This window comes from Brassica oleracea, chromosome C5 (assembly GCF_000695525.1).
Source record: "Brassica oleracea var. oleracea cultivar TO1000 chromosome C5, BOL, whole genome shotgun sequence".
Taxonomy (NCBI): Eukaryota; Viridiplantae; Streptophyta; class Magnoliopsida; order Brassicales; family Brassicaceae; genus Brassica; species Brassica oleracea.
Genome location: NC_027752.1, coordinates 10,574,665 through 10,589,434, shown reverse-complemented (window position 1 = coordinate 10,589,434; position 14,770 = coordinate 10,574,665). Strand labels below are relative to the sequence as shown.

Below are 14,770 nucleotides of genomic sequence, written 5' to 3'. Positions count from 1 at the left end.
CTCTAAGTTATTTTTGCCCATTTCATTGTCTTCTCAAAAATATTTGTCTTGTTCGGACTGTTCTATCAATAAAAGCCATAAGCTCCCGTTTTATTCAAACACGACTGTCTCACACCACCCTCTTGAGTATCTTTACACAGACGTCTGGTCCTCTCCAGTCATATCAGTCGATGGATACAAGTACTACTTGGTCATTGTTGATCTGTTTACGCGATATACATGGCTATACCCGCTAAAGCTCAAGTCACAAGTACGAGACACCTTCATCGTGTTCAAGCAATTGGTTGAGAACAAGTTCAAAACTAAGATTGGGACACTTTATTCAGACAATGGGGGTGAGTTCATGGTCATGCGACAGTTCCTGGCTGAGAACGGGATCACACATCTCACGACGCCACCGCATACGCCCGCGCATAATGGAATTTCTGAACGCAAACATAGGCACATTGTGGAGACTGGCCTCACCATGCTTGGTCAAGCCTCCATGCCTTCCTCCAAGGAACACTCGATGATGAAGTATATGTAGCCCAGCCGCCTTGTTTCATTGATCAGGATCTCCCCCACCACGTCTGCCGCCTGCGCAAGGCCTTATATGGTCTCAAGCAGGCTCCGAGAGCTTGGTATCAGGAACTGCGTGCTTTCCTTGTCACCCAAGGTTTTCAAAATTCTCTTGCTGATGCGTCACTATTTATCTATCGACATGGTACTGATGTTTTGTATGTTCTCGTCTATGTCGACGATATGCTCATCACTGGAAACAACAACACTCTTCTCCGACGTTTTCTCACCGCCATTGCTTCACGATTCTCGTTGAAAGACTTGAGGGATATGAGTTTTTTTCTCGGTGTCGAGGCAACAAGGAACTCCCGTGGGTTTCATCTGATGCAGAAGAAGTATGTGATTGATCTTCTCAAGCGCACAAACATGCTTGATGCTCATCCTGTCTCGTCTCCAATGACTCCTACACCGAAGCTGTCTCTTAAGTCAGGCACTCCTCTGATCAATCCAAGTGAGTATAGAATGGTTCTTTGCAGTCTCCAATACCTTGCCTTCACGCGACCAGACATTGCGTATGTTGTTAACCGATTGTCCCAGTTCATGCATAAGCCGACAGACATTCCCTGGCAGGCTGTCAAACGAATCTTGCGTTATCTTGCAGGCACCCCTGCTCATGGTATTCTCATCCGCGCCAACTCTCCGACCACTCTACATGCTTACTCAGATGCATATTGGGCTGGTGATATTGATGATTATCTCTCTACCACTGCTTATGTTGTTTACTTTGGGGGCAATCCGATATCTTGGTCTTCAAAGAAACAAAAAGGTGTGGTGCGCTCGTCCACATAAGCGGAGTATCGGGCGGTCGCAGACACGGCCTCCGAAATTCGCTGGGTCTGCTCGTTGCTCTCTGAGCTTGGTGTCTCCATCCCAGATATACCTGTCATCTACTGTGACAATATCGGTGCTACACACTTGGCTGCAAACCCGGTTTTCCACTCCAGAATGAAACATATTGCGTTGGACTTTCACTTCATTCGTGACAATGTACAATCTGGAGCTTTGCGTGTTACACACTTGTCTACCAGAGACCAGCTAGCCGATGCCTTAACGAAGCCACTTACGAGCATTCAATTTACAGAGATCATGCACAAGATTGGTGTTACTCAAGTACCTCCATCTTGAAGGGGTGTATAGGAGATAATATGTAATTAAGGTTATAAGTGTCATTAGCTCTAACCTAAGCTCTCTGTAATAGCTATATATATTGTAACATCTACATCTAATAATACTCATTCAGCCTACATTCATATGGTTTACACACTGCTGAAGCACTAATGATTATTACTAGATTACTACTTACTCTTCATCAGAGTGAATTAAACCGAAATAACTGGATTAATACAAAAGCCTGGTTTAGTCTGCCGGACATCCTCAAACAGTGAATATTGTGCACGTCGTGACAACAAGAAATAGAATATAACAACTCACGAAGTCTTCCTCGGATTCAAGCATAAAGCAGCATATTTCATGAGCTTGGAAATAATATAATGAAAAACAGAAAGACTTCTTGTACAGTTGTACCTAACTTATTATAAGTACAATCATTAATATCCTGTTTCACTTTATTATGCTCTACCTACGAAGTCCAAAGATTCCATAAACAAAACCAAATAAAAGTGAAGAGGGATCAACTATGAATTCAGAATCGCAGATCAAGAAAAGGACGTTGACACCAAAGGTGTTGTTGTCTCTTGATGCAGCTAGAATACAATGGTACCATCTCAAAGCGATCATAATAGCAGGAATGGGACTATTCACCGACGCTTACGACCTCTTCTGCATCGCACCGATCATGAAAATGATTAGCCATATTTATTACCACGGAGACTCCATCACCACAGCCGTTCTCTCCCTTTCTTACGCCATCGCTCTTCTCGGGACAGCAACGGGTCAACTCGTGTTCGGTTACCTCGGCGACCGAGTTGGTCGCCGCCGAGTCTACGGGATTTGTCTGATCATCATGATCCTAAGCTCCTTTGGCTGTGGCTTTTCCGTTTGCACCAGTCGTAGGTCTTGCGTTATGGTCAGTCTCGGTTTCTTTCGGTTTATTCTCGGTTTGGGTATCGGGGGTGATTACCCGCTCTCGGCTACCATCATGTCGGAGTTTTCGAATAAGAGAACACGTGGCGCCTTTATAGCTGCCGTGTTCTCCATGCAAGGGTTGGGGATTCTTGTGAGCTCAGCCGTGACGATGGCTGTTTGCGTGGCGTTTAAAAACTTTGGCAGCGGTTCGAAGGCTGATGGGGAGGCTCCGGTTGAAGCTGACGTGGCGTGGAGGCTAATCCTTATGATCGGTGCTCTTCCCGCTGCACTGACGTTGTACTGGCGAGTATTGATGCCTGAAACCGCGAGGTTCGTCCAAAACTTTCTCCATATCTTTTTTACTGATATTAATTAGTATTATTTTAAAAAAGTATTTCTACTTCATTTATATATTTTATATTTCCAATCACCGAATCAGAAAGAACGTACGGATTACGTTTTTGTCCCCTTATTTATTGGCTACTTGTCCCACAAATAAAAAATATTGAAAGGGGTGGCCGCAAGACGGATACTTGCTTTTTTACGTATACTTAATACTTGGTTTGCGAGAAATAAATTTTCCGACTTGTACTTAACTTATCAGAAACGAGTACTTGTTATTTCGAGTACTTGTCCAAAATATGTTACTTGCAAGTTAGTTGCCTTGTTCGATTACTTGCTACTTACAAGTATTTATTAATTACTTGGATATATTTCTAACTTTCTAAGAATTACTTGATAGATAATATTTTACGAGAGAAGATTATGAAAGTTTGTTTTATTTACTCGACTTGGTAAAAATACGAGAGTTATTTTAAATAAAATATTTGCACCTAATATAAAAAAAGAAGAAGATGGAATTCAATTAGAAAGTATTGTTTACTTCTTACAACAAAGAAATATTTGTTTAGGGCTTTAGTTTTTATGGTTTAGTTATCATTTTTAGTCGTAAAACAATTAACGAATAATATCAAGGCGAGTCGTAATTTTTTTTGTGATACTTGTTACTTGCCTTGTACTTGCAAGTAGCAAAACTTAACGACTTGATATTTGACTTGGCAACGACGAATACTTGAAAAAACGAGGCGAGTAAGCGAGTATAAGGCAAGTAACTAGTATTCATGCCCAACCCTAGCTACAAGATTTAAGCTTATACTAGGGTTTGATCCGCGCAACCAAATATTTATTAACTTTCTTTATAGATCAAATTTAAAACCGGTTATCTTTGCAAAACTTTGTGTTGTGGTATTGTTTTCACATAATACAGTTAGATATTCAGTCAGCCAAAATGATAATTAGATAACATATATGGTTTGTTATCACGAATTTGAAAGGTTGGTTTGCTAAAATTCTATTTTTTACATATTAGAAAATCCCTAAAATAATGGGAAGTTACTGGTTTTAATTGATTTAAGTTTTTCAATGTTAGCCTAAACACAAAATGTATAGTTGAATAAATAAAAACCTATTTAAAATTATGAATTTCTAATGGAGGGTCCAAACTAATAAATCACACATCAAATAAGTTATGATTTCTATTTTAATAGTATAGATGGTTATATAGAAATAAACTTACCCGATTTTGTAATTTTCTTTCCTTTGGGTAGAAAAACAGCAGTTTCATATATTTTACAAATTTTTGCAGTTTAACATATTTTGGAATATTTAAATAGAAAACTAACTAAAAAGACATTCTGCCTCTTCAACATCTTATTATAAAAACAAAACGATAGATGCTATGATTTCAAACATTCTTTTACAACTCCCATGGTGACGCATGATATACATTCCTAGATGATTTCTCAATTCTTGTTTTTAATACATATATTGTACTTTAACTAATGAAGACCATAAAAACGTTTTTCTAGTGTATTGAAAATGTTAAGAGTTGATGGTGGGTTTAGAGCTATGGTTTAATGGCATCTTATATTTTGTATACAATATTAGATTCCTTAACAATTGTAGTTAGTTGTATATTTTAATAGCTAGCTTTTATTGATATATAATATATATCAGTTATTCGGAGGGTTACAAATTAGTTGTTTGTTTTAAATGAGTCATTGACATTGTAAGGGATATTCGGATGGATACCAAATACTGTGGTATATACCTTACCAGCCATCTCATCCTTGCGTAATTTATTCCAAGACTCCACCAATCATTTTTAACAAAAAAGCCTTCACCAATCATACATATAACTTATTTAATATTTTATAGTTTTATTATTCTTCCATCTAATATTTATAGGACATGCTTATTGGAGGGTTCTTAGGGTGAGGTTTTTAGCGTAATATAAGAACTTTTTTTTAACTTTTAACTAAGAAAAACTAATAACGGTCGCCTTCGGCTAGTCCAGTAATTTGTACTCTAGTCCGTAGGGCATTCAATAAAAAAGGAAAAAAGTCAAAATAACAAAAACTCGATTTGTAAATGTATAAATAGTCTATTTTACATTAAATGCGGCTTATTAATTAAAACTAGTAGTACCATGCATGCAGGTACACAGCACTTGTGGAACACAATATCGTCCAAGCAGCAAAAGACATGCAAAAAGTCATGTCAATATCGAATATCTCTGACGAAACAACGACGGAGCCACCTTCTCCTTCACCACCGCCTACCTACAAGCTCTTCTCCATTCGCTTCCTCCGCCTCCACGGCCGTGACCTCTTTGCCGCATCCGCTAACTGGTTCCTAGTAGACGTCGTCTTCTACACAAGCAACTTCCTCCTCTCCCATATTTTCAGTAGCTACTCCCACAACCCTTCTTCTTCCGCCACCACAAACGTCTACGACGCAACCTTCGAAGTGGCGAAACTAGGAGCCATCATCGCCGCTTGCTCTACCATTCCCGGTTACTGGTTCACAGTTTTCTTCATCGACAAGGTAGGTCGTGTCAGGATCCAGATTATGGGGTTTTTCTTCATGGCCGTTATTTTTTTGGCCGCGGGGATTCCGTACTGTTGGTATTGGTCTAAGCATGAGCAGACAAAGAAAGGCTTTATGGTTCTTTACGGTTTCGTTTTCTTCTTTTGTAACTTTGGTCCCAACACTACAACTTTTATCATTCCCGCGGAGCTTTTCCCGGCTAGGTTTAGGTCGACTTGCCACGGGATATCTGGAGCCGCGGGTAAGCTTGGGGCTATTGTGGGCACTGTTGGGTTCTTTTGGGCTACGAAGAAGGTAGAAGACGGCGATGATATAAACCAGGTTTATCCTGATGCGAACCGAATGAGAACTGCTTTCTTGATTCTTGGTGGAGTTTGTATTGCTGGAATGTTTGTGACGTATTTCTTCACGAAGGAAACTATGGGAAGATCGTTAGAAGAGAATGAGCACGAGCACGAACGAGATAAGAATGTTGAGGACGAAGAGATTGGTGACGGGCAATCCTTGGCAAGCACCTGATGACCCTGCCAAGATACCAAACTCATGAATCAGTTTACTTGACGAAAGGAAGCCAAATGTATATTTCTTACCAAATAAAACCGTTTAATGTAAGCTTCCTCTGTGTGTACTTTCTACCCATGCAACTGTTCAATATAGTCTTCTTTGTTTTTCATCAGTTCAATGGTCTCTGTTTCTCTTCAGTCATCATTTTATATTCAGTTCTTTAAAGGACATCATCATTGGGTAGAAAATTGAGTTTCTCAACCACGTTTTAAATATCAAATAATGTTGGCCAATGAAAAATGACAAATATTCGAATAGTTTTTTTAAATACTGAAAAGTTTTTCAACCATAAAATCTCTATTCTTTTCTTTTTTCATATTTATTTTATTTTTGAGAGTAGATGGTTTAACCTAAGTTTTGACTTCATTGTTTGAAAGCTTATTATTGCCCCATCATTGTTACAACATTTCAATTCGCAAGTCAAAAGGAAAACACTTAAATTATAATGTCATGACAACGTTCGTATCAATATGAAGATAGAGATCATTCTCAGAAAAGATAGAATAATTTTATCATTTAGTTTTGGTGGGCAAAGAAGCCATCTTGTTGATTCCACGGAGACCCTCTGGCTTCCCAGTGTTTACCCAACCGCAGCCACACCACGGTCCAAATCGACCCCGCACCGCCCATAAAAGACACCCTTCATATACCAAAACACAGTAACATCTTGAGGACTAAGACCATCCGCAACGGCGGTCCAAGAAGAGTCCTTAGGAGGTAATCATATGATTAATGAAATATAATAATAATATTTTGGCTAACATAACAACGGATCAGTCCGTAAATAAGGATATGAAAGACTTGATCCTAAGTGCACGTGTCGGAGGAGGATAGGCTCGGTGAGCTATTGTGTTTGGTTTTGCGAAAAAAAAATTCATTCGAGACCGAAGGCGAGAAAAAAAATCAGAGCTCGAGACGAAAAGGCGATTTCGATCAATCGTTGAAGAAGGAGACGTCAGCAGAAATTCACAGGTGAAAACCGAGAGGCCTACAAATCTGAATAATCTCTTTCGCGTTCGGAATGATCTTCGTGATAGGCATATGCATGAACGATTGAAAAATGATTTAATCGAAAATATTTTGAACAAATTTGGTGATGAAGATTAATAATTAATGTATCTTTATATTTAATCATTGTATCTTTATTTTTAATCATGCAATTAATAAAATTTCAATTTCAATTTAAAAAAAAATTAAAAAAATATTATTTTTTTATTCCTAAAAACTCCATCTTCGGAAACACCATTGGAGACACCGTTTTGATTGGAATCCTTAACTATTAAAAAAAAAAAATATTACTAAAATATTCCTAAGGATTCTAAGGTGGAGTACACCATTGCATATGCTCTAATAAGGAATGGATCAGTCTTTTTCTTGAATTAATAATGACTTACTCCCTAGTAGAACTGGAACTCTACCAGAGGCATCAATAGCAACGCCTTCATGGTCCACTTGATCTTCAGCCGTTCGATCGTCCTACATGTTTAGAAAGATGTGACCTTTTCGTGGGCTCTGACAAATATAGCTTAGATCTGTCTTTTCCTGATACAATTTTGTTGTCTGTTTCTACTTTCTGACACGTATCAACCAGAAAAATTGTGAGTTTTGATAATCACTTTGCCTAGGCATCGGGGGGCTCATGGCAGATGCTGCTCGTGTCGTGTGTTGATTAACAAGGATAAGATTGAGTGTCAAAGCCACATGATTACAGTAGATGGATGACCTAGTTACTGTTTGGAACATAGCTGGACTTCAACACAAGTATGTATACCCAAGGTGGTGGTGGTGGTCTTTCTTCTCTCATCCGTCGGCTTTGATCCTTACTGATGATGGACGAACCAGTTTATAACCAGAAACGCTCCATGACTCCTCCCACAATCTATATCGGCGCTGGATTGATCCATCAATCACAACTTCTTCAAAGGTGTCATCTATTGGACATGTTTAGGCTTTAGTCTAACTTGCTGTATATACATAGTGAGCTCGAAGGCCAATACAATGGAAACGCAATGAACACAAGATTGTAAACAATTGGATATGGTATTGATACACTGTAATTTTAGGGAATTCATTTTATTAATGACAATAATATAATCTAGCTAAACTCTAAAATCTTGTCTTTTTTTTGTAACACATAACTCTAAAATCTTGTCTAATTGCGTCTTTTCCCATGAAATGAACATGTTCCATATAAAACCACTAAAGAAAACAAAAAAAAAAGTCCAAAAGTCGAAACAAATCAATCCGATTAAAAAGCAAAGCAAAAGCTCAAAGAAACACAACACATCACTTCTGACCTTCGGTCTACGTAGTGTTGTTTCCGCGAGGTTTTCATGTTAAGACTGTCTGCATGTTGTTAACACATCCCTTCACCAGTGAGTTAAACCAAAATAAATGGATTAATACAAAAGCATATGGCTTAGTCTGCCGGAGATTCTCAAACAATTAATAATGTGCACGTCGTGACAACACAAAATAGAATATAACAACTCACCAAGTCTTTCTCGGATTCAAGCATAAGCAGCATATTTCATGAGCATAGAAATAATGTAATGAAAAACAGACAGAGACTTCTTGTACCTAACTTATTATAAGTACAATCAATAATGTCCTGTTTCAATTTATTGTGCCTACGAAGTCCAAACCTTCGATAAACAAAACCAAATAGAGGTGAAGAAGGAAGCTATGAATTCAGAATCGCAGATCAAGAAAAGGACGTTGACACCAAAGGTAATGTTGTCTCTTGATGCAGCTAGAATACAATGGTACCATCTCAAAGCGATCATAATAGCAGGAATGGGACTATTCACCGACGCTTACGACCTCTTCTGCATCGCACCGATCATGAAAATGATTAGCCATATTTATTACCACGGAGACTCCATCACCACAGCCGTTCTCTCCCTTTCTTACGCCATCGCTCTTCTCGGGACAGCAACGGGTCAACTCGTGTTCGGTTACCTCGGCGACCGAGTTGGTCGCCGCCGAGTCTACGGGATTTGTCTGATCATCATGATCCTAAGCTCCTTTGGTTGTGGCTTTTCCGTGTGCACGAGTAGTAGGTCTTGCGTTATGGTCAGTCTCGGTTTCTTTCGGTTTATTCTCGGTTTGGGTATCGGTGGTGATTACCCGCTCTCGGCTACCATCATGTCGGAGTTTTCGAATAAGAGAAGACGTGGCGCCTTTATAGCTGCCGTGTTCTCCATGCAAGGGTCGGGGATTCTTGTGAGCTCAGCCGTGACGATGGCTGTTTGTGTGGCGTTTAAAAACTTTGGCGGCGGTTCGAAGGCTGATGGAGAGGCTCCGGTTGAAGCTGACGTGGCGTGGAGGCTGATCCTTATGATCGGTGCTCTTCCCGCTGCACTGACGTTGTACTGGCGAACGTTGATGCCTGAAACCGCGAGGTTCGTCCAAAACTTTCTCCATATTTTTGTACTGATATTAATTAATTAGTATTATTTAAAAAAAGTCTCTGTGCTTTATTTATATATTTTATATTTCCAATCACAAATCAGAAGGGACGTACGGCATAACGTTTTTGCCTCACTATTTATTGGCTACTTGTCCCACATATAAAATATTGGAAGCTAGAAGATTTAAGCTTATATCATTCTATAGAACTAATATCATTTTTACCCTATTTTGTAGTTTTCTTTCCTTTGGGAAGAAAACAGCAGTTTCATATATTTTACAATTTTTTGCAGTTTAACATATGTTGGAAGATTTAAATATAAAATTATTCAAAAAGACATTCTGCTTCTTCAACATATATTTTAAAAACAAAACGATAGATGCCATGATTTCAATTAAACATTATTTAAACTCTAGTTTTTAATAAATATATTGTACTTTAACCAATGAAGACCATAAAAACGTTTTTCTAGTCTATTGAAAATGTTAAGAGTTGATGGTGGGTTTAGAACTATGGTTTGATGACAATCTATATATTGTATATAATATTAGATTCCTTAACAATTTTTGTTAGTTGTATATTTTAATAGCTATCTTTTATTGATATATATATCAGTTATTCAGAGGGTTAACAAATTAGTTGTTTGTTTCAAATGAGTCATTGACATTGTAAGGTTAACAAATTAGCATCTATGAATACTAAAATATTTTTTTGGAATGTCCGCGTATTGAATGATCCGGACAAGCACACCCTTTTTGTCAATGGCTAGCGAGCCAACAACCTTCTTTTGACATCATTTTGGAATCACATATCAAGAATCATAACCTGAGCCCTTTAATGACCAAACTTTGTAGAGGCTGGAACTATGCCTCTAATCACTCTATGGACGTTGAAGGTCGCATAATTGTTATCTGGAAGGAAACTGTCTCCGTACGCATTCTGCATCAATCGAGGCAAGCTGTAACATGCGAGGTCAAGCTGCCTGGATCTTTCCCTTTTGTTTATACTGCCGTCTATGCTTCAAATGAGAGAGCTGAGCGTACGGATTTATGGGTGGAACTTCTTAACACATGCCAATCCCTATCACTTGACACGGTGCCATGGATCATGAGTGGAGACTTTAATCAGATTGCTCATTACTCTGAAAACTCCCATGATGATGTCAACTACCTCACTAGTAGTATGGTTGAGTTCAAGGATTGTCTTCACCAAATGGGACTGTATGATCTTCGTTTTCAAGGTCCTCTTTTCACCTGGACCAATAAGCAACCTGAGTCTCCCTTGGCTAAAAAACTTGATCGCCTCCTCATCAATAGTCAAATCCTAAACCTATTCCCCAACTGTACTGCTTTCTTTCTGCCAGCCCTAACCTCTGATCACTGTCCTTGTATCCTCGATCTGGCCTACAAAATCCCAACCCATGGAACCCGCCCTTTCAAATTCTATAACTATCTTTCCAAACACCCCGACTTTCTCCAAGTGGTCTACGAAGCATGGACACAAGCCGGAAGCATTGCATGGAACCTCACTGCCCTATGCTGGAAACAAAAGCAAATCAAGAGAGAGCTTAAAACACTAAACATAGAGAATTTTTCACAAATACAAAAGAGAGTTAGTGAGGCTAACTGTTTGCTACAAGATGTGCAGGTACAAGTGATGCAAACTCCAACTACGCAGCTTTTTGAACTTGAAAAGCAGGCCCTAGAAAGATGGAACTTCCTGAGGATGATAGAAGAGAGCTACTTCAAACAAAGATCTCGAATTAATTGGCTAAAGGAGGGTGACCAGAATACAACTTACTTCTATCGGATTGTTCAGACTCGCCTCAGCTACAACATGATTAGATCTTTCATTCTAGCCTCTGGTGTCGTTCTGAATGATCCTTTGGACATGAGTTCTCATGCTGTCTGTCACTTCACTAATATCTTAGGTCCTGTCCCTGCACCGCAAGTTGCTCAGTCTTCGGTTCAATGGTTCCAGGGGCTAACTCCATTCCGTTGCTCTCAGGATCAAGGGCAGTTGATGACTTCAATTCCTACTCTGGAGGAGATCGCCTCTGTTCTGCTCAAGCTTAACCCAAACAAGGCTTCGGGCCCAGATGGATTAACTTCAGGTTTCTACAAGTCTGCGTGGAGCATCTTAGGCACTGAAGTTGTCACTTCCATCCGTCACTTCTTCTACACCTCCTTCATGCCGTCTACTACCAACTCCACTATCCTCACTTTGGTTCCTAAACATCCTGGCGCCTCACAAATCACTGACTTTCGCCCGATCGCTTGTCTCAATACGCTATACAAGGTGGTGTCGCGGTTGCTTGTGAGAAGACTAAAGCCAATCCTGTCCCATCTTATTGTACCGAGCCAGACTGCATTTGTTAGAGGACGACTTCTAGTTGAAAACACTTCCTTAGCGGGAGAGTTAATAAACGGGTATCATAAGCAAACATGCCACAAGCGTATAACTATAAAAGTTGATATAGCGAAAGCTTTTGATACCTTGTCTTGGTCCTTCTTATTCTCTTGCCTTGATGCTATGGACCTTCCTCAACAATTCATCTCCTGGATCAGAGTGTGTGTGTGCACAACAAGCTTTACGGTTGGATACAACGGTGTGATCAATGGTTTCTTCAAAGGAACTCGTGGCCTACACCAAGGAGACCCGTTGTCGCCCTATCTCTTTGTCATAGCGCTGAACAACTTATCATTAATGCTCAAGGAAGCTGCACATGAGAGGAAATTTAATTATCATCTCAAATGCTCATCAACTAAAATGACCCACTTATGTTTTGCAAATGACTTGCTAATCTTCATAGATGGAAGTCTTGAATCTGTCCAAGCTGTGCTTCAGGTCATTAGAGAGTTCGAGATGTGCGCTGGTCTGGCTATGAGTGTGCATAAGACTTCTTTCTTTGCCTCAGGTTTCTCTCACGCTGAATCTGACTTAATCCAGTTCTCGACGGGAATGCTGATGGGATCCCTTCCAGTTCGCTATTTGGGAGTTCCATTAGTAACAAAGAAGCTCACACTGCTCAACTGTGAAGTCTTGCTTCAGCAAATCAAAGGAAAATTCTCATCTTGGAGCTCCAAATCTTTGTCGTTTGCGGGAAGGTTGTTGCTGATCAAGATGGTTATAGCTGGGATTAACACTTTCTGGTGCTCTACCTTCATCCTCTCGAAAGCCTGCGTGAAAAAAATAAACTCTTTATGTAGTGTTTTCCTCTGGAAAGGTGATATCGAGAGTCACAATACTGCTAGGGTCTCATGGGAAGCAGTAACGAAATCAAAGAAAGAAGGTGGACTGGGAATCAAAGACTTATCTCTATGGAACAAGGCTTGTTGTCTTAAGCTAATCTGGCTCCTCTTTTTCCAATCGGGTTCGATTTGGGTTGCTTGGTTCATTGAGGAAGTATTGCAAGGTAGCCTCAGCAACTTGTGGACCACCCCACCCAACAGAAGGTTCTCTTGGCAAATAAACAAACTGCTCAAGTTAAGTCCCTTGATATATCAATGTATAAAAATGCGAGTCTCAAATGGTCTCACCTGTCGGTTTTGGATGGATAATTGGTCCTCGCTAGGCAGCATAAGACAGTTTCTTCAACTTGGCGAATCATCATCACTTGGGATTCCGGACGTAGCGACTCTCGCTTCCCTTCAAACTAATGGTGCTTGGCAGCTTCCTCCAGCGCGATCTGAGGCTCAAGTACAGATTCATGCAGTGCTCACAATGATCAGTCTGAATGATGGAGAGGACTATTATGAGTGGGAAATAGAAGGACAAACAACAACCAGATACTCTATTGGGCAGGTATATGATCAGCTTAGAACTCAACTACCTCCTGTTCTGTGGCATCAGATAGTATGGAATAAGGGTGGGGTGCCAAGGTAGAGCTTCTTAGCTTAGTTGTTTGTGTTGAATAGATGTCCCACCCGAGACAGATTAATTGGTTGGGGCCTGATCACGACATCACCACTGTGTTTGCTTTGTAACTTGGAACCTGAAAGTCGAAACCATCTCTTCTTTGATTGTGCCTTCACCTGGGGAATATGGAGTGTACTGATAAGGAAATGTGGCTTACAGCCGGAACGAATATGGAGCAGAGTTTTGGAACAGCTTCAAGGTCTCAGTCCTCGATCTCCGCTAGGTATGCTATCGCTTATCTGTTGGCAAGCATGTTTGTACTGGTCATGGACAGAACGGAACACAAGACTCCACATGAAGATCTTCACCTCCTCTCAATCTCTAACCCGTCGGATTGATAGGCAAATCAAAGACAGGATCCTCTCTCTCCGGTCTGCCAATCCTTCAACATCCTCCACTATGATGCAGCAATGGCTCAGCTGATACAACTCCTCCGATCAATTTCGTCACCTCCAACCTTTGCGTGATCTCTGATCGTCGTCCAACTTTGTAAACGACTCATCGTTACTTCCAATATTGTTTTGGGCCTTAAGGGGCAATTTTATGATTCTTGATTTGGGTAAAACTCTACTGGGCGGGGCTCCTTACCAAACTGAAGTCAGTGGGCTTGTAAACTTTTGTTTCCTTTCGTTTTTAATATGAAAAATTGTTTGCAAAAAAAAAGACATTGGAAGGGATATTCGGATGGATACCAAATACTGTGGTATATACCTTACCAGCCATGTCATCCTTACGTAATTTATTCCAAGACACCACCAATCATTTTTAACAAAATAAAAGTCTTCACCAGTCATACATATAACTTATTTAATATTTTATAGTATTATTATTCTTTCATCTAATATTTATATCTACCTCAGGTATCACCTCCAGCTAGTCCACTAGTTTGTGTTGTAAAACTGGACCGGATAGAGCAGGGTCGCAGCTAATAATTTGAGAAATAGTGTAATAAATGGAACACCAGATTTAACGTGGAAAACCCTAAAAGATAAAAATCACGGACAAGGTAGAAGAATTTATTACGAGAAAAATAATAGGAGTTACAACCTCTCAATTACAACGGAGAAATCGATTAATAATTTTCTTGTTATAATAGGAGAAAATACCCAAACTCTCTAAATAATTTTCTCTCAACCTGATCCCAAATACCCGTAAGAAAAAAGAATTTTTTTTTTCTCTCTCTCACGTTCTTCTTCTTCCTCACTTCTCTCTGTGATTTTGATTTTGGGATATCTTTTTTCTTCAGCTTAGCTCTCCTTTTATAGAAGAAGTTTGGACATGTGAAAGCCATAATTACTGACAAAATCACTTCCTTCACCGTCCAACTTCACCGTCCATCACCGTCCATTATGAAAAACGTGTTATTTGACTTACAATCTCCCACTTGAAGATTTGATTGAGGAT

General features: G+C 39.6%; 3 protein-coding genes and 1 long non-coding RNA gene across 6 annotated transcripts in view; 3 read left to right on the top strand and 1 right to left on the bottom strand.

The window, feature by feature from the left end:
• Nucleotides 1-741: 741 nt before the first annotated feature.
• Nucleotides 742-1,683, top strand: LOC106344491 (uncharacterized mitochondrial protein AtMg00810-like). Its single transcript, XM_013783859.1, has 2 exons — nucleotides 742-1,324; nucleotides 1,433-1,683. The coding sequence occupies exons 1-2, from the start codon at nucleotides 742-744 to the stop codon at nucleotides 1,681-1,683; spliced, it is 834 nt and encodes a 277-aa protein (XP_013639313.1).
• Nucleotides 1,684-2,194: 511 nt separating this feature from the next.
• Nucleotides 2,195-5,991, top strand: LOC106344490 (probable inorganic phosphate transporter 1-8). Its single transcript, XM_013783858.1, has 2 exons — nucleotides 2,195-2,913; nucleotides 5,082-5,991. The coding sequence occupies exons 1-2, from the start codon at nucleotides 2,195-2,197 to the stop codon at nucleotides 5,989-5,991; spliced, it is 1,629 nt and encodes a 542-aa protein (XP_013639312.1).
• A 2,730-nt stretch (nucleotides 5,992-8,721) lies between these two features.
• Nucleotides 8,722-14,770, top strand: part of LOC106344489 (probable inorganic phosphate transporter 1-8) — a 10,167-nt gene continuing 4,118 nt past the window's right edge. The window contains exon 1 of the mRNA XM_013783857.1: nucleotides 8,722-9,440. Coding sequence (XP_013639311.1) covers nucleotides 8,722-9,440 — 719 coding nt within the window. The remainder of the gene's footprint in view (nucleotides 9,441-14,770) is intronic.
• On the bottom strand, nucleotides 10,152-13,821 carry LOC106294459. 3 transcript variants are annotated; one of them, XR_001260841.1, is made up of 6 exons: nucleotides 13,281-13,821; nucleotides 12,988-13,180; nucleotides 11,944-12,925; nucleotides 11,249-11,813; nucleotides 11,075-11,167; nucleotides 10,152-10,986 (listed from the first exon to the last, which is right to left on the bottom strand). It is a non-coding gene; the product is annotated as an uncharacterized LOC106294459 (long non-coding RNA). The 3 variants fall into 3 exon arrangements; XR_001260842.1 differs by having other exon boundaries at nucleotides 11,249-12,925; nucleotides 13,281-13,442; nucleotides 13,524-13,821; XR_001260840.1 differs by having other exon boundaries at nucleotides 11,249-12,925.

What these genes read in the sequence shown, in the direction of transcription:
- LOC106344490 (XM_013783858.1), top strand. Translation starts at nt 2,195, where the DNA reads ATGAATTCAGAATCGCAGATCAAGAAAAGGACGTTGACACCAAAGGTG. An exon ending in TTGATGCCTGAAACCGCGAG is followed by an intron (nt 2,914 to 5,081) that starts GTTCGTCCAAAA and finishes CCATGCATGCAG; the next exon opens with GTACACAGCACTTGTGGAAC.
- LOC106344491 (XM_013783859.1), top strand. Translation starts at nt 742, where the DNA reads ATGCTCATCACTGGAAACAACAACACTCTTCTCCGACGTTTTCTCACC. An exon ending in GTCTTCAAAGAAACAAAAAG is followed by an intron (nt 1,325 to 1,432) that starts GTGTGGTGCGCT and finishes TCTCCATCCCAG; the next exon opens with ATATACCTGTCATCTACTGT.